Here is a 20,153-nt window from a genome sequence, read left to right on the forward strand (position 1 = left end):
TAGATAGATATATAGATAGATAGATAGATAGATAGATAGATAGATAGATAGATTGAAAATCAAATACTCTTGTAGAACTCTTCAAAGAACTCAAACAAAAGGCTAATTCACTTCACCTGTCAAATTAAAATTCCTGAATTAAAAATTCTTTTGAAACTGCTGAGCAGCCAATTTCTACGGAATAAAGTCCAGCGGCGTTATATCAGGTGATCTGGGAGGCCAAGGAATTGGACCCCCTCGCCCAATCCATCTTCCTGGAAAATGGTGATTTAAGGAACTGCGAACGATGATACCCCAATGAGGTGGTGCACCATCTTGTTGCAAAAAGACATGCGGCTGAAGCTCTTCTAGTTGTGGAAATACGAAGTTTTCCAACATGTCTAAGTATACGACTAATGAGTCCGTCTTTTCTGTAGGCAAGGTGGTCCAATTCCTTGGCCACCCAAATCACCTGATATAACGCTGCTGGACTCTTTTCTTTGGGGATTTATAAAAGGCAATGTTTACAGAAGGATCGTGTCGAACATTGATGACCTAAAGGCCAGAATTACAACACCGCTCGAAATATCTCGAGTGTGCCCAGTTTGGCCTGTTCAGAGTGCTCGAATTAACTCGCGTGCGCAAGTTAAGGGGTTAAAATAAATTTAATGAATTTTCAAAATTTCAGGCGCACCTGAAAAATCATTTTTCACAAATCTCATCATTTTGCACAATATTTAGAGGGTATAGCTTTGAAGCACCCCAGCTTAACGATATTTTGATGCTATTGTTTTCAAAATGGACAACATTTTTTCAGAAACACATGTTGATTTAAATCTACAACTGTATATGTTAGCAAAATCATACAAATTAGGAAAATTGCTTATTGGTATAAAACTAGTACAGCTGAAAAAAATTATTTTATAACTTCTTTTCAGTTTAATAACGTGCTAGAGATCAATAATGTGTGAGTAAAAGTACGATTTTTACTGATTTTAACGAAGTTTTAATAAAAAAATTATTATTTCAAATTTTTTCATTTTTTTCTTCGAAATTTAGCATTTTTCTAATTTCTAAGTGTTAACTGCCATGCCAAAACTGCCATGTCGAACAGTAACATGGTGTGGGTTGGCCATTAATTTCTTAAATATAAATAACACATATAATGATGCATACCTTTTATACGTTACTGCAGATAAGGCGACTCCAGCAAGAACAATGAAAAAAGTAGCTCCCAGAAAGCAAACAAAAATAAACACAAGCGTCTGATCTGTAAAAGAATAAAGAAAAGGAACAGTTAGATAATTTGTTTTAATTTCGAATGGCACATTAAAGACAAAGGAATATCAAAAATATAGCAATAGATCTATAAATGAGAGCAAAGAGTCCATTAGTGTTTCTAGATTGCTATCTAAACAATAGAGACAAGGCCATCTTCCTGGAGTTTACACAAGGTATAAGACGGATCATTAACCGCGACATAGATATTTATTCAGAATATCGTGTCCATATATCAGTCGAAACATGGTGACAGATTTCATCTATGGTCACTGAGGAACATTAAGAATCTGTTTAAGCTAAGGTTTATCTAAATTGCGATTTTATTTTTGTTCTTCGTTGAAAGAATCCCTGAAGATATTCTTCATTAGATATTTGACATTATTAAAAGGAAGTCTGGAATTTGATCTCTGAAGGACAGAGGCCCTCTTTTTTACAAGGAAGTCGCATTTTTTTTTATTTTCAGAATGGATTGGAATCCATTGAAGAGCTACTGTCTTATTATTACTGGCAAGCCAGTTGAGGAGATTTGAGCAATACTCGACGATTAAAGTTCTAGATAGAATTCTATCGGTATAGATCGACGATTAAACCTCTAGATGAGTGCATTAATTTTTTGAGGTACGGAATTTGAATCAAATTTAGAATATAAAACTGAAATTTTTTTTAAGCATTTGACAACGTGAATTGAGGAGTTGACATTGAAAATAAATTGATTGGCCGAAATAAAATTGTGCAGAAAAAGGAGTACTTTCTCAACGTCGTTCTAGAGTTGCTCGATGAGCTATTGGTATCGGTTGCAGAAAGATCTTTCAGATTGATCCAGAGACATAGTTTTGATTCTGTGATAACTCCAATGCTTTGGTAGCCAGCCAGTTTGCACACGAAGTCAATCATTTGACGCTAGAACAGTTTGACGAGTGCCAATACCACAGTTCCCTATGTTCCCTATCTAGGCTACAAGTGGTAACCCACCTATTCAATGACAGCTGCCAGTGATGCTCGACTTCGGTGTTCTCCTTAAGATGAATTCAATGCGGAACTAAAGCTTTACAGAAGGAATAAGCGATTTTTAAAACGTTATAAGTGGGTACCAGCACCACAACCAAACAAATTTATCTAGTAGCTGCTGAAAAATTTCGAATCAGCTCGTTGCAACTCTCAAAATAAATTTCACAAGCTATGTATTTAACTCATCAAACAACATAGCATTATAAACATAGTATGTTCGGTCACATAATATAATACAAAATCGTTACGACCGGTAATTTATCTTCCCGTAAACTAGACCAAAAGCCTTACGAAAACAAACTGTGCAAGATCATTGTTTATAAAAAATGATAGCATATGCTCTAAAACATTTGTATCTTCTTTGGAAGAAGGAACATTTTCAGTTCGTTTTCTAAAAAGTAGGAGCAACGATGAATTTGTTAAGCAATAAAAAAGTAAAATATTCCAAGCAAATAACAAGTATATTAGAAATAATTTTCACATAGAAGCAGTTTCCTTCAATAAATTAGAATTATACATGATCTTCGGATTCGAGGTAAAGAGACTAAATAATTAGTTAATATATATTTATCAACCCTATGAAATCATGCAAAAAACATAGAGGCTTATAATGCTATGTATATCATATTAGTTATAACAAAACTAAAATTCTCCTCAATTTGTTTTTATTTATTATTATTTGTTGCCCTTCCGGAGACTTAAATGTCATTACAAAAATCAAAACATAGTTTGAAAAAATCATCCAATCAAAATAAATATTGACACTATTCAATATTATTCCGCATGATGCTATTGATTATCAAAATTTACCATGATTCATGAAAGCATTTTTATCATCAATAATAATAAGTCAATTTCTTCCGTTCCCTTCAAATATTTTCTCCGATAACCTATAAAGTTAATTCCTTTTTTTTTCAAAAGTTTTTCACGGAGGCATTAAAATTTTTCATACAACTATTAGGATTAGTTGTTAAAATTTCCTCTTGTAGACTCTCCAGTGCTTCATCTATCTGAAATCCTCCACACGGTTTTGAAAGAGTAGTCTCTTATCAGACAGTAACAATAAATGTCAGTTGACGAAATAGCGACTCAATAGAAAATCTAGTAAAAATAGGAAAATTGTAGCAAATGTATACCTTAAAGTATGTTGAATTAATTAAAAATAAATGTTTTTTCATATTTCCTTAATTATCACAAAAAATTAATCCATCAAATGAACAAATATATAAATTTCTTCCTGGTATTTTTTATAATTGTTTTACGATCCATGCAAAAAAGCTGGTTCAGTTTAATAGTGTGCGCAAACTACTTATAAAATACAATGTATAGGTTTTTGGATGCAGGAGTTAATTCCGATGCCCGAATTTCAGTTACGATAGCTTAAATAGTTTTGGTAGGTAGGTACTTTATTTATGGTCGCACTAGAGTTGTCAATGAGCTATTGGCGACTGTCAGGGAAACATATAATTGAAAATGATTCGAAGACATGTTCGGTGTTCTACTGGGAAGCGCGTCTTTATGATCAGTCCACTGCGGGGTCCTGCATAATTTTGGAGATTTAACTGAGAGAAAAACAGTTACAAAATGTTACACGAGAAATCTTCATTTTATTAAGATTGACTAACAATCATATTGAGTTGTTTAAAAGGAATTTGACGATGATTATCACTGAATAATTTATCAGCTAACCGATTTAACGTTGCAACGTCATTTAGAAAAAAGAACTAAATATGATTGCTTTTTTTTCATGGTAACAATGTTGGTATCTTCATAGTATCATGGTTATATATCATGGTCGAAGTCATTTTTTTAAATGATTTTGAAGACTAGTTATAGGATTTCTGTATCAATCTTCAGAAACTCACTAATAGATATACTTTTGAAATTTAATTTTCTAAGAACATAAATCTTCGCAGAGAATTTCTTAGAGGAATGATTTTTCTAAATAATTAAAAAGGTAAATAAGTGGGTATCCGAATTTTTTTTAGAAATTTCGCTACCAGTCTTATAGTTTAAGCAAGTAGCTGGTCAGCTTACTATCACCTAATACAAAATACGGTCATAACCAAATAAATTCATACCAAGCACGCCTCTGAAAATTTAAAAAAAATGCTGGAATATCCGTATAAAAACTTTTAAGTATATACGATAAGAAGGCTATTATAGATGTAAAATAATATTTAGGATTTATAAAAAACTGTTTATATCAGGGATGGCGAACCAAGGGCACGCGTGCCATTTATGGCACCCGACACAATATTTTGGGCACGCCACCGATCACATTTGTTATTACACAAATGTTATTAATGAGTTATATGTAACAATTAAATTAAATTTCAGAAAAACACACAAAATAATAAGCAATTAATAATAAAAAAATGTACAGTTACAGCTAAAAAAACAATTAATAACCATAAAAAACAAGCTACCAATAAATAACTAGCAAAAAAAATTAACTGACCTGCTTAAACTAACATCTTGCAACCTAATCTAAGTTATTTGACATCTAATCTGCAGAAGTCACACTGATGTTACTTTAAGTTGAATAACGCGTATAACTGAGACATTGCAAAATGTTTTTTTTTTTCTCAATGTATACAAAGAGTTTTGAGTTGATAGTATTTAGTATTATTATTTTCCCAAAAATCACGAAGTCAAAATTATTTGACGGCACGTCTATGACCTCATTAAACATTTTTTCAGAAAAAAAATGGCACGTTGGTGTATAAAGGTTCGCCACCCCTGGTTTATATGAATTATATAAGTTTAACAAAATGGCGACACTATACCCAATGACAGAATGTAATAAACTGTGTAGTAAGAAAAAATTGAGTTATATATTACCATAGAATATTTTGAATATTAATGAATTTAGTGTATCTATTTAACGACTTTCGACTGCTAGTTTAACAAATTTAGAATCCGATCAATTAGACGCTTATTTTTTGTATTATTTAATGAATCATTATTTCTTTTTTTAAACGAGTATTTGTACTCAGATTTTTAACAAAGTTTTATTTATAATCTTATGTTGTTAAATTAAGGAAAATATTACCCTGTAAGAGGTAATTGCCAATTAAGACAACAGGTACAGTGCACAAAGAAAAAAAAAGGACTGCCCTGTATAACTGCTAATCTAATGATTGGATCTTCACATTCTATGACTAAATTTTAATTGCTAAAGGGGGTGACCTCAGATAAGTTAATTAATAAGTGCAGGCGATATTTTAAGTTACGAAGTCAGATCCAAGAACGTGTTTTCTCTGAATACATCTTATTTCGACGGAAACGAATTTCTCACCTCACAAATATAGGGGGTAGCCGCAATCTGCGAAATATAGTCCCAATAGTTTGGTCAAGAGAGTGGCCCTAAGTTTCCACCCCTTATTGTAAACTTTACTTTCTGCGTATTTCATTATACCTCTAAAATTTTTAAACAGATCAAAAAAAATTGCAAACAATTAATAAATTTATTTACAGAAAGATAATTGCATAAAAAATATAAATTTTAAAAATATTTTATTATTTTTAATTATTTTATTTAATAATAATCAAAAAGATTTTGAATTATTTCATTATGAATTTTTTTCATCATTTTAAAGAATGTAATTTTATTTGACTAAATACAAAATTTGAGCAAAAACGGTCAAACAGAATTTCTGAGAAAATTTTTTTTTAAAAATTTATTTTTAAAATTCAATTTCTCAGGAACTATTCAACAGATTTTGCTCAAATTTTGTATTTTGTTATATAAAATTACATTCTTTAAATAAATGCAAAAAAAAATTGTGTACTTTACAATACTAAATTAATTTTTTTGATTATTATTAAAAAATTATAATACTTAATAAAAGCGAGTATATTGTAATTATTTGATCGATGTCATTAAATTGCTTACTTTTGGTTGTTGGTTCAATAATCGAAGCCATTGTCGTGGGTTTTTCATTTTTGTCATCCTTGGTGATGATCGATGTTCCAATGTTTTCGATGTCACTCGTACTAATTGCTGAAGTACTTTGAGTTGAAATCTTGTTACTGGTAACTTGCTTTGAAGTACTTGTTAATTGAAATGTGGATATCGATGGACTTGTACTGTCTTCTAAATGATAGAAAATATGATATATTTTATTAAATTTTAATAAAAATTTAACTTTTCGTTAATTTAACACGTTTTGGCACGATTTCAGTTTGATTATCGTATGTTGAAACATAGATTTTATTTTCAATTGTTTATGACTGCCGCCGGCAACTCATCGTCAATTGTATATTTGGAAAGAAAAATTATCAAATTTTCGCCAAGAAACCTGTTGACGCATGGGATAGTCATTTGCTCAACACGACATTTTTTTCTCTTCCCAAATACACAAAAAAGAGCAATAAAAAAAAATTGAAATGTTATCTGGAATGTTACATCTCTGCTTTTCATGTTATACACCATTTACCCTTCAAGCAAACGGCAAACGATCCAAGAAAACTGTAGCAATCGTATTTATACAGCAGAGATCCTAAAACTTCAACCCAAAGTATTCAAGTGGTAGCAAACTACCCAGAAAAGAAATTTGAGGTTTTTATAATTTTGCAATTATTGAATTATTAAACTGTTTTCGAAAAAAATATTCATGTATCAGATTTCTACCTATGTAATTAGATTACAAATGTTAGCGGCGAGCAAGAAAAATTTTATGATAAATTTATAAAAACAAATTATATACCAGTAAAATATAGTACCAATTTTGCAAATATACCAGCTATACTATTACCAGCAAAATATAGTACCACTTTTAAAAATTTGGTATCATTATTAGGAGGCATTTTATTCACACTAAAGGGGTTAGCTCTTTTTTTTGTTTTGTTAAGATTTGTCAAAATAAAGTGTTGTTGAATTACCACATTGTTTTACTGGTACACAAAACGTGTCGGGGTCGCCAAATCTCTTAGTATGAGTTGGGTGAAACTTTGTACAAGATACAATGCCACCCGGGAGGCGACAGGGCCTGTTCTATGGATCCGGTCGTCGATACCACGGGAGGGCGAAAACAAAACCTAGTTTTGTTTTTCCGAAGCCCAGTTTCTTAGCCAATTTTTTTCTCCTCTCGACCAAGTAACCCAAAACCCACAGTCGCAGCTCTCAATTCAACTCTTTATTAAAACCACTTAATCTACCAATAGGTATCGCAATTTCGTTCCAATTTTTATAACCTAATCACTCCAACATCCATCTTATCAATTCGTTAGTTTAATATCCAATAAAATTGTGACCATTAGTATAAGCTACTAACGTCAAATATTTACCATTAATTCATAAATATTAACAATAACTGTAAAACTATAAGTGTAATACTCATGATTTGTGAAATGGATGTCATAAAATAAAGAACATTAAATTCTAATTCCCATGATCAATGAAACTACAAAATTATGTAGTACTGTTTAAGCATTGTAACCACGAACCAAAGTAACTAAAATGTACCTAAGTCACAAAAGAATGTAACCATTGTAAAAACTCAAGTAATGCAATCTAATGTGATGTATAGTTCGTTCACCAGGAATTGGCACTTGGCTCCGCCTTCATCACGTGGTATCGGATGATACTATTTCCCTATTTTAGGGGAAAGGGTGTGAACAAGGCTGCTATTTGGCGATCGTATGACAAAAATATTTATTTCGCAATCTTCATGTGCATTTTATTTCATAAACTTGTTGATATTTCTCTCTTTTTGTTGAATAGATGGTTCTTTTTGTGATATTTTGTTGGGAAAAAGTTTTTAAATATAAATTAGCTAGAATAACGAAAGGTATAACAGCTGATGATAAAGCGAAGTAAGTGACTGAAAAAGAATTCACTATTTGTGTTCAGCCATCACCTTCTACATCAGGAAGCCTCCACACGGTTTCTTACTAGTAGTCTGCGCAGCCTATTTAAAAAGTGAACAGTTTGAGCGCATGAAACCAAGTTAAAGTTCTATTTTAAAAGTGACTGAGAGGAACTTGTCATATATATTTGAGAAATGAATCTGTAGTGGTAAACAAGTAAATAAGACAAACTAATCATATTAAAAAACTAAGCAAATTTTTAGAGAAATATTTGCTACCACTTTTTTATTTTTACTGGATTTTGGATTATAGGGCTCTTCCGTTAACTGGTTTGCCTTCATAGTGGTCTGATTGAAGTACCTATAAAAAACCGTGTGGAGGCTTTGCGCGCATTAGAGGTTATCTCGATTTCAAGCGGGGAAATGTTTTTCTTCTTACACCCCCGCGCTGAAATGAACTCTGCGTCCGAGGAGGTGGAGCCAAGTGCCAACTCCTGGTGAACGAACTATACCTAATAATATATGTCATGATGTAGTGTAACCTAACACTAACCAATCTAACTAATGTAATAACTTATAACCATATGATATGATCCTTACCTTTGCTAGAAACTTTGAATATGTAATCATTGAAATCAATTGACAATCAAATCATGTAATCACATATAATCAACCTAATGTAATAAATCATATTACAGTCCTAAGTTTATTAATCATGTCAAATGCGTAGAACTAATTGATTCAAGTTTCTTCATGTCCACACAAACTTTTCTTTAATCATCAATGTTTTATTCAGGTGATGCAAATTTCCATTTAGTATGCTTAGGTATCATATTCTCTATTTGGTTGACAATTTTTTTAATTGAAGACTAATCTTTAATAATTTATTTAACTCCTTCAATTATCATTCTTAACCTATTCATTAAATTTGTTTAATTATTAGTTTCTCTATTTATTTATTGTTTTTAATTAATTATGGAATATACATTAATTATTTTTTTAATTGCTTCACTTAACATTCTTAACTTAACTATTATCTGCTTCTTAATAAATCTGTATGCCCTGCTCTAAACCTTTCCCTTGCAGCAAGCTCATACAGAAGAGCTTAGAGGGTCTGTAGGGTTGTAGGATTGGGAACTAGGTGCACGGCACCGCATACGCTTCTTGTGGGTGACGGCAGTGTGGTTTCCGTGTCCGAGAGACCTGGGTCCTTCGGACTTCCGGATAGCTCGGGATGGTGCTGTGACCAAACCACATTGAAGAGGGGGAAAAATATAAAATCCTAATGGTTTATATTATTGTGAAGAAGTTAAGAGGGGCAGTTTTTTCAAACCCACTTTGAAAGATTTAGGTCAAAACTGTCAAAATCTCTTGTGTAAATAGAAAAATTGACGAATTGGCGTTTTAAATGTATTTCATTGATACAAAGACATTATTGTTCCGAAAATATATTGATCATAATATTAATCAAAATATATTAATCATGTAAGTAGTTATACTGAGCAGTTAGTAGTTCATTATGCAGTGAAACCTCTCGGGAGCGACCACTCTTTGTTCCACATATAAATGGTCGTTAATGGAGGTTGGTAGTTATTAGAGGTTACCTCCATTCTCTTCAAAATGTTATCGAAGGAATACGAATTTTCGCAAACGATTTCAGTTTCAATCAGTGTCATTTTCTTGGGTCGGAAATGTCAATTATGAATGTTAGAACTATTCTAAATAAGTAAACATTTTGAGGAGAGAATGAGGTTTTAATGGTGCCTCCTAAAGGTCTAAACGTTGTCCTCAACACAAAGTCTATGGAAAATATTCCGTGCCTCCTAAAACTAGTCGTAAATACTGAATACATTAAGTAGCGATGATGAGTGATCGCCAGAAGGGTGGTCTTCCTTGAAGGTTTCTCTGTATCTAAAACTATGCCCCAGCAACAGTTTTCAATAAACTTAAGCTAGAAATATAAATTATAATGCGACAGCCAGTTAACGTCTAATTGCATAGTTTTATTTTTCATATATTTGCTTTTTACTGCACAACTAGCTGTTGCAAAAACGCAACCTCAACACACAAAGAGTTTAATAGAATTTGAGCAGCGTCTACAAAACTGTAAAACTCAAGAAATAAGTAAGCAAAATAGATGTGCTATTACATGAATAACTTACTGCTAGTAGTTAGTTCTTCAAGAGAAGTTCCTTTAGTCGTGAAAGAAGGCTTTGTATTTTAATCTTCTCTGGTGAACATAGTCTTTCCAGTTTTCTCTTCGTCAATCGAACCAATAGTTGAAGTACTTTCTTTCGTAGACACAGTACTGGTAAAGAGATCCGGAGTACTTTCTGTTGCGGACAAATTACTGGTAAAGAGAATCGGAGTACTTTCCGTCGTAGACAAAGTACTGGTAAAGGGATCTGGAGTACTTGTTGTAGTAAATTCAGAAGTAGTAGTAGTAGATGGACTTGTAATAGGCTTCATATCTAAATGAGATTAAACAAACCATTAGCGAATTTTTTTCATGTAAATAAAAGGACATTTTTCTTCTTGTTGCTTATTTCTTCTTCCAGCTTGAAATCAGCTTTTTTAAAAACTGCGAATTTTCATGATAAAGACTCGATTAAAGGGACTCCATTACCTTTAAAAATATGCAAATGAAAATAAAAGTACACATGTTTAAAAATAGTAGTCCATTCTAAAGACTTGTTATAAATGAATCAAAGTATCGATATCCCTTTTTTAAAATTTTCAATTAGCTCTCAGTTAGTAACAATAAGTCGATAAATTCTCAAAATTATTGTTATCTTTTCAAAACAAAAACCAAAAAGAATAAAAAACATTTTCTCTGTACATGCAGAAATTGTATATCAAGTACAATGCCCCCAAAATCGCACTTATAAGATAATAAAGTCAAATCAAGATAAAATTATCATAATTTTTTTTTTAAATAACCCATAAGATATTCTGAGTGCGGATTATTGGGAAAAATTTTCTTAAATATTTCATGAGGGTAATAGAAATTTACAGCTTTTAATTTCACTTTTACTTTAGGAATTAAGTTGCGCAGTTTATTTTCTAGATGAATTTGCTTTAATCTAGATAAATCTAGTTAAATTTATTTTATTTTATTCAACATTTTTCAAAAAAAAAAGTTTTTAAATTTTTCCCGATCGCGACCACTTTATTTATTTAAAAGAAAGAACTATTCAAGCGGAATTTGAAACCATTAAAAAAATAACATTTGATTCATAAACATTTGCCTTTCTAATGTCGTTTGCTTTTAAAGAGCAAAGTGAAAGAAAGTTTCAAGTGACATTTTAGCAAATTGGTGCTTTAAAGTCAAAACGTTGCTCGTTCAAGTAAGGGGTAAAATAAAGATTAGCGTTCCTTTATTCCTATCGTAATAAAGGGAATAATTGACACATGCTTCCTATTTTTAAAAAAAATTACTAATCCTTTAACAATTAGTTGAGTTTTTTTTAATTTCAGGATCCTACTTTCAATGTTCTATTTGCTACAAAAGAACAGGTTTTTGAGAACAGTTATTGGATGCTTTCTGAGAAATGGGCTTGTAATATTCTTCTACTCCAAAACACTCAAAGATTGTCACTTAGGGCCATAAACTGTTGAGAAATTTGAATCCCTGTTGTTTAGTTAAATAAAATTAAAATAAAACCTTTACTCGTTGAAATATAAATTTTTTTTTTGAAAATGTCTCTAAGAATCTTCTAACACTGGGTTTTATTAATGATTCCTTAAAAAAACTAACAGCTGTTCGAGGAAATAGCCATGCTGCTATAGCAGGGATAAGTGACAGTAGCTCTATAAAAGGAAATAACATCTCTTTCCGTTGTATATGTATGAGACATTTTAAATAAAAACCGTCATCCAGATTAAAATTTCAGTTTTATTAAAATATAAAAAATTTACTTTTTTACCTGAACATCTACCATCCACGATCCTAACATCATCCACGACAACAATGGATCGAGTATAGTAAGAAAAAGTAGCAAACTCTACCTGTAAAAAATAATTTTTATCAATATCCGAGTCTATAACTAGAGATTAATAATCCACGCAGATTAATAATTCATGTTTTCAAAATGACAACCATGGATTATTAATCTCCATGCTTGTTATTTAACATAATTGGTAATGCTTATATTTATTCAGTGGGAGCTAATATTCCCATTTTGATCCATTTTTCAAAAATATAAACATTAGTGATTCTATTCCTTGTTAGATTATTAATCTTTCCTCGGATTATTGAAATTCTTTTTAATATGGTTGGTGACGATTGTGTTAACTCAGTAGGCTCTGGTGTTCCCAATTCTAGATTTTGCTCTTTTTTTAAAATAGATAAAGAATAGTAATTTCATTTGTTAACTTTTTCGATTATTTATCTCGGATTATCTAAAAAGAATAACACCTTAGAAATTATCAACGTAGTTTAAGCAATACTCCATTATTTTATTTTATCAGAAATTACTTTTTAACAAATTGCCTTTTATCGAAAAGGACCTTTTATCAAAAAGTACCTTTCAGCTACAAATTTTGGCGTAAACACTATTAACCCTTTTGAAGGCCGTGGTAAGTATACTTACCACCACGTTTTACCACTTTCAATTTAGGTTTCCATTTTTCAATAACTTCAGCTTAGGGCCGGGATAGCCTGGTCGGTAGGGCGCTGGGCCCATAACCAAGAGGTCGTGGGTTCGATCCTCGCCGGACGAAGACTCCCCGTGTAGTAAATGGTGACTGATGCACGTTAAATCTGTCGAGTCTCAAAGTCCTCCATGTTCCCACAACAAATCAATACCTCTGGGGGTACTAATCCAGGAGTTTCCTTGTCTTCTGGATTGGTTCAAAATTACAAGGCTACGGAGTTGAACTTAAGTAGTCGTAAACCCATGAAATTGGGTCGGCTGTTCAACGACGGTTATAAAATAAAAATAAAATAACTTCAGCTTTCTTGAATAAAATTGGTAACCATTTGTCACTTTTAAAAAACGTATAAAAGTTATAAAAATACATAATTCCTTTTGAAGTTTGTAGCATTTAAGGAATTTATTTTATAAATAAAGAAGAATAAAAGTCAGTAAGTTCCTAATAGGTCAGCACAACTTAAGTTTGTATTTTTTTTTTCAGATAAAGAACAATTTTTGTCTGAATTCTTAGTTTAAAATATCGCTCTCGTAACTTATAATAAGCTTATTCAAAATTAGGCTCTCGAAACAGAAAAAATAAAATCCGATTAAATCGAAATTATTTAGGATATTAGCTTTTTTTTCCGCATCGTACATTTGACCAAATTGACAATATTTATCTCTTGAATATGGGATATGTATAAGTATAAATTTACAATAACTGGCAAAGCTCTGAACAATATATATTTACAGAAAAAATTTGTTGTTACCTATTTAAAATTAATAGTATTTGGTATTTACTTGATAATCTTCAGATACGCTCATATCTACTTTAATTTCCAGCCATCGATCAACTTCAAGTCTGAAATCTTTATAATCTGTAAAAATTGAAAACAGTTATGCTATTATTAGTAATAAAATCAGTTTCAATGGTATTTTTAAAATTATTTCATACTTTATTGATTATTAAATTTATTTCATCAGAAATTTTTTAATTTATTTAAACCTGAAATAATGATATAAAATAATGACCTGAATGAAAACCTGAAAATTGTTTTAAAGTGGTAGCTTAAATTTGAAAAAAAATATGTAGATATTTTTTTTCAAATTATTGCATTTATATGTGCTAAAAATTGACTCTAATTTTTCCATGTTGTGAGTAAGCTGAATTTGGCGAGGTATCCTTATGGTAGGGCTGCCAACTTTTTATATTTTTTGTAAAAATTTATTCTAGTGTTGCCTAGGTTTATGTTTTAATATATTATTTCTTATTCATTTGAACTTATTTTTCCCCACTACATATAAATGATTTTAAAGTTCATATGCAAAGCCACATTGTTATAGTTCTATCGTGATGAGGCTTTTAAAATGCTGGCAAAGTTACCAAACTTCTGAATGCTTTGGTTTTTGAATGTCTACCACTCTATAAAATATTTAGCAAAAAGCGTTGTAGTTGGCAGATCTGTAATGGTTAATTTAGGTCTAACGAGGTTAAAAGGAAGATAAATTATACTGAGAAACATTTTTTTTCGCTACATGAGATTTTTTTAAACAAAACTTAGATACTTTTGCATCAAATCTGCAATCAGTTTCTCTTATTTACAAGCTAAATTTTTTATGTAATTCAACAATATCATCCACACCTGGAATATTGTTTTTATTGTTTACCCAAAGGTGTCATTATTTCACTAATACGGTGGGCGTAGTAACTTGATACATTTCAGTTTATGATTCTTGTTTTAAGTATTATTTTCAAAGGAGCAAACAAGTGCATAGATACAGGGGTGGGATAAAAAATATTGAGTCACTTTCGATACTAATCTATGAAAACAATCTTTCGACTAGCAATAAATGTTTTACAGAATTTCACGTGGCAAAACTGTTTGTACAATTTGAAGTATTATACTTAAAAGCTTTCAGACACGTCTCTTTTTACTATGCGGAATTCTGATTGGCAAATTTTGATAAGAACAGCAAGTTAAATCCTTGACGCAGAAATTTTTTTAAACTTATTTTTAAATTGTTTTTCATTAGTTTGCTTCAAAACAAGTAAAAACATTTTATTTAACATTTTAATAATGTATGGTTATTAATTACAGAAAGAAATCTCTCTTTTTCTATGTTGAAGGTAAAATCTTTTTTTTAAAAATGTGCACTTATTTTCAATTATTAAAATCTAAGATAAACAGCTTCTTTGAAATATACATTGATAAATTTTTGTAAATGGATAAAAAGCATTTTTTTTTTCAAATTTCTCTTTTTGGGATATTACATAATTTAGCACAAATATAATTCCGATAGTCTAACAGATTTATAGGGTGTCCGTAAAATGATTTTAAAAACATTATTTCAATAAAAAAATATACCGTTGCCGGCAGTATTATTAGGAAAGTATTTTTTTTTTAATAAAATAAGTTCAAATAGTTGCCACTAGGCAACACTGACTATTAAAATCTATTTAGCAAAATTGCAAATGTAGCCAACTTTTGCATTTTTAATATGACATAGTCTATAAACAAAATTTGCACATACATTTGACAATGTTTTTGTAGAATCTTCTTAACCTGCAAATGTATCCTCTAGCGGTACCATCTGTCGAAATTTTAAATTATTTAAACTCAATGCATTTTTCTCTAAAATGTATTGTTCTAATAATAACAATGCTGCAAATACCACATTTTTCTCTCATATCAGGTAGTATTTACAATCTACGTTCAATATGAATCAATCATTTATGGGACACCCTCTATGTTTTAACCCGTTTTGTCCCGACTTTATATGATGCAAGAAGTGGTTTTATGAAAAAGGTGGTATAATACATTATCGAAATTTATTGGTTTTTTTTTTTTTTTTTTGCTGTTAGGGCATTCAGAAAGTCTTTGATAGATCAAAAAGAACTTGCTCCTTTTAATTCTAGATCTAGTCAGAAATAACTAAATCATTGTGGTATCTGAGAATCTATTAATTCACCCAGATAAATAAAAATTCGAAAAAAGTTTCCCACCACAATGAATGTCTTTGAAAATAGGAACTGTCCTAAATATATGACGCTGGGCGTTAACCGGTTAAGAGAAAGCAGATTACAATTATTGTATTTTCTAGGTGCTTGAGATATTCGGATGTAGTTTGGCGTCGTTGTGTTGTTATTCTCAAGAAATCTGTCCCAATAAGCATACAAATGCAAGCATTTGAATGCATGCAGTTTTGGTGAGGAATATTTTGGTGTTTGCAACAAAACTTCTAGCGCTGCTTCACTGTTCTTAGGGATATCTTTTATAAACCAAACGCCACCTGAAAGAAAGTTCATAGTTATTAGCAACATCTATTTCATAGATACTAAATAAATTAAGCAACAATAAAAAATTTATTAACCCCATTCATGAGTTGGCAGCTGATACAAGTCGACCAGCGGTCCTCAACATTATTATATGATAATAAGTTAAGTACAGGGCTGCCAACTTTGGGGAAAATTTCTTTTGGTGGTAGCTAAGTAGATGATTTTATGTATCATTCCGCTTTTGTAAAGTGGATTTGCTGTTATTTTCACACCACTACAAGTAAATGATTTAAGAGTTTATCTGAGAAGCTTTTTTGTTCCTACATTCTTTTTAGTAAAGCATAAAAATATGACAAGGCAAACTTTAATAATATCTTCAGCAAACAATTATTAAATTAAGATATTACACTTTGCCCAGTGGTAGCCTTTTTCATATTGGAAGGTTACTATATTACTATCTTCAGGGAATCTATTACTATCTTCAGGGTATATTACTATCTTCAGGGAATAGAACCGGAGGTGAACCGGGCTCAAATCTCAGCGATGGCAGGTCGATACGAATTCACATGTATGCATTTTTCTTTTGATCGCCATGTTAGATTCGTAAATAGGCACATGTACAAGTTCGTATTTCGTGTATGTAAAATCTATATAACTTTTAAACTATTAGCCTGATAATCTCATAAATGGTTTCGTTCAATTTAGAGTACGAAATGCATCGGAAACAATGCCTGTTTAGAAAAAAATTCAATCTTCCCTCTCAGATCACTACCTTTTCCCTCTAAAAAGAGAGAAGGGTATAAAAGATAGTACGTGACAGGGTTCATACGCAAATGGAAAAAAATTAATAACATTAATATATATTTTTTATATTATTATGATTGTAGCTACTGGTATGTTTTATTTTCTCTAAGTAAACTTTTCTTTCAAACTTTTCTGACAAATCTCGATTAGTTTTATTTCATACGTACAAGTTCTCTCTGTTTGTTTTACGTTTGGGTTACATTTTCAATTTCTTCTGGGTCTGCGGTCTTATTCCTCTGTCCTGAGAACTATAACAACCTTTAAGGACAGGAAGAAACACAATCTTGCCATATAATTTTTTGGGTTAATTTGAGTAAAAGCATAGATCGAATTTTCAAATTGGAAATTGGAATGTAAACTTTGCCTTATCTTTAACACTAGAACTTGAATTCTATTAATTATTTCCTCATTTTCTATTGTAAATTTTCAAAAAAAATCTGCAAATGAAGTTGTATTTGAATAGTCAGTTTGTATTAAGAACGAATTACAAGATAAAATAAAATGTGAGACTTGAAATAGTTGCTCTTAATACGAATAATATTGTAAGATACGATAGCTAGAACGAACATCGAAAGCATTTAGTTAGTATGTGACGTCATAATTTCTCCTCTCCGAAGAAGAAAATAAGTCCCCAGGAAGAACAAACCTTGCAATTTTTTATAGTGATAATTTTCGATCTTAGCAGATAAGTCTTTCCAGTTCCATTGCATATGGCCGTGTCTTGTAGATGAGTAACCACATTCATGTTGATTAAAAGTACATAGCTCGGATGCATTATCTGAAACTATATTCATAAAGTCAAAACTTATTTTCAATCAAAACTTAGTAAATATGAACAAAAAAATCTGTATATCTAAGCAAATATTTATTATAAAAAATTATATTTACGTATTTAAAAAAATTCTAATAAAAAAATATTTATTCAAACAATTACACACACATACACTATCTACCAATAAGTAATCGGACACCTATGCAAATGACTATAACAGCGGCCCTGATATACATCACGCCCTCCTGATGTGGATTGGGACCCTTGGTCCCCATTCATGGTAAGCTCAATGCCGATGCCTACTGCACTATTTTGGATGACAATGTGCTTCCTACGTTGTGGCAATTTTACGGGATGGACCCCTGTTACTTCTATGACGACAATGCCAGCTGTCATGTTGCGAGGGTCACCAAGGCTTGGTATGGTGCCAATTGGTTTAATCGAATGGACTGGCCGGCACAGAGCCCAGACCTGAACCCTATCGNTTGCGAAAGATATTTAGATTTTTCCTTCTTGTTTGATCAAGTTTTTTTCATGGATGTTAGCGTCATGGTTTTTCGCGGAAGCTTTTTTTTTAATGGAATTTAGTAAAATCCTTTAGCAAAAATGCGAAAATGCTTTGTTGAATTTTAGCATTTTTGAGGGGTCTTTTCGCATTTTGCGAAAAAAGCTACCGTAGCGGAAACCCTGCATCACGCCCTCCTGATATGGATTGGGACCCTTGGTCTCCATTCATGGTAAGCTCAATGCCGATGCCTACTGCACTATTTTGGATGACAATGTGCTTCCTACGTTGTGGCAATTTTACGTGGGTGTTACTGTGAATGACCGAAACTGGTGGTTTTTGACAACCACATAGTTGCCGATATATAAATATCGATAATAAATATCCGAAATATATACTAGGCCTAGTTCAGTGTCATTTCCGGGTATACTCTATTCCGAAGTTTTAAAGTCAATTTTCACTGCTGGTATGCCTTACATCAATTTGTTTAGGCTCGAAACTGCAATAAAGTGGTGTACAGTATATGTCTATGAATTATTTGCAGTAGTGGTGGGTATAAATTCTATAAATCGAATTTATAAAAATTAGATTTTTAAATTAAATACTACCATTATAATATATTTATCTGCAATCGGTTTCAGGTTGACATCTGTGAGAATATATACAATTAACAGGGCTGCAAACTTTCTACCCTTTTCGTAAAAACTTATTCTAGTGGTACCTATGTTTATGATTTAATGTATTATTTTTTATTTATATAAATGATTTAAAAGTTCATACGCAACACCCTTTTATTGTAGCTCTTTAGTGGTTAGTCTTTCAAAATGTTCTCAAAAATACCAAAACATGGGTGAAAGCGAGACGGAAAAGAGGAAAAGCTGGTAGTAAAACCATTTCACTTTCAACTTGTTTTCGGGAGGAGTAAAATTATTTTCTCGTTTTACGAACTAGTTAGCAATGTTTACTTTTTTCTCTGGAAAGAAACAGTTTTATATTCATGCTATAATTGTAAAAAAAATCTCGGTAGTTTCAGAAATGTACTGTTTCACGAAAAAAAAATTCTAGAATGAGAGGCTTTAAGTACCAGTTTTTGTTGTTTTCAATCTTGGTACTTATAGGCTTTCTGCCCTGCCAAATATTCGGAATGGTTTGGTTTTCAAATGACCACTATTTTTTAAAAGATTATTAAAAAGGCATAGCAATTAAAAAGACTGGACAACGTCGTTTTCAATTTAAAAATAAATTTACGAAAACTGGTAGAATATATTTATCTTGTTTTATTTTGTCGAAAAATAATGTGTGTTATAATCCTTATCAATAAGTAAATAAAAGCTTTTGATTTGGAGCTAGTGTCAGCACGTGAACTTAACTTAAACTTTAAAATATAAATCTCCGTTAGCTTTCCTTTATTTATCTTAATTTTTAAACATATGAAAATAAATAAAATAAAAATCTAAATAAAATAAATAAAATAAAAATCTAATTAAAATAAATAAAAGAAAATATAAAATAGAATTCGAAAATAAATAAAGTTTGAAAATAAATAAATACAAATTTTAAAAAAAATTAATGAAATTAAAAAAAGTGTTACGAAATAGTTCAATTTCCTTGTGCCCGGTTTACCGAAAAGTATATTTCTAATGAAGTTTGATCGTTTATTTCCATTTTGAGTGATACAGAGGTACTTTTATAATCATTTTGTTAATAATCCTTTTTTTAAAAAATCCCACACTGGTCTCAGATCACATTGCCAGTACAGATGCGTCTTAAAACTTGTTATTTGATTCATAGTTACTAATAAGAAAGCAGATAAAGCAAAATTTTAGTCTTGAGTAAATAATCCTCACAGGTTTAACCCCTTGGGGACGGGTGATTCGTAAAAGCATTCGTGCAAAATCGGAATCAGGGTGTAAATAAATTAAAAACGGTAACTTAAATGTAAGCATTGCTAATTTGACAGACTTACTTTGCTTTTACTTTAATTATTGTTAGTTTAATCATATATATAATCAATGTTAGTTCAAAGTATAACTAAATAGTTTTATTTTGAACAAAGTAATGGTGAATTAAATAAATCAAA

General features: G+C 31.0%; 1 protein-coding gene across 1 annotated transcript; it reads right to left on the reverse strand.

The window, feature by feature from the left end:
* Positions 1 to 1,153: 1,153 nt before the first annotated feature.
* LOC122272443 (uncharacterized) lies at positions 1,154 to 17,964 on the reverse strand. The gene is made up of 8 exons (XM_071185335.1): positions 17,787 to 17,964; positions 17,443 to 17,580; positions 15,800 to 16,006; positions 13,517 to 13,593; positions 12,008 to 12,089; positions 10,244 to 10,552; positions 6,167 to 6,367; positions 1,154 to 1,249 (listed from the first exon to the last, which is right to left on the reverse strand). The coding sequence occupies exons 1-6, from the start codon at positions 17,962 to 17,964 to the stop codon at positions 10,302 to 10,304; spliced, it is 933 nt and encodes a 310-aa protein (XP_071041436.1). The 3' UTR covers positions 1,154 to 1,249; positions 6,167 to 6,367; positions 10,244 to 10,301.
* Positions 17,965 to 20,153: the final 2,189 nt, after the last annotated feature.

This window comes from Parasteatoda tepidariorum, chromosome 9 (genome assembly GCF_043381705.1).
Source record: "Parasteatoda tepidariorum isolate YZ-2023 chromosome 9, CAS_Ptep_4.0, whole genome shotgun sequence".
Taxonomy (NCBI): Eukaryota; Metazoa; Arthropoda; class Arachnida; order Araneae; family Theridiidae; genus Parasteatoda; species Parasteatoda tepidariorum.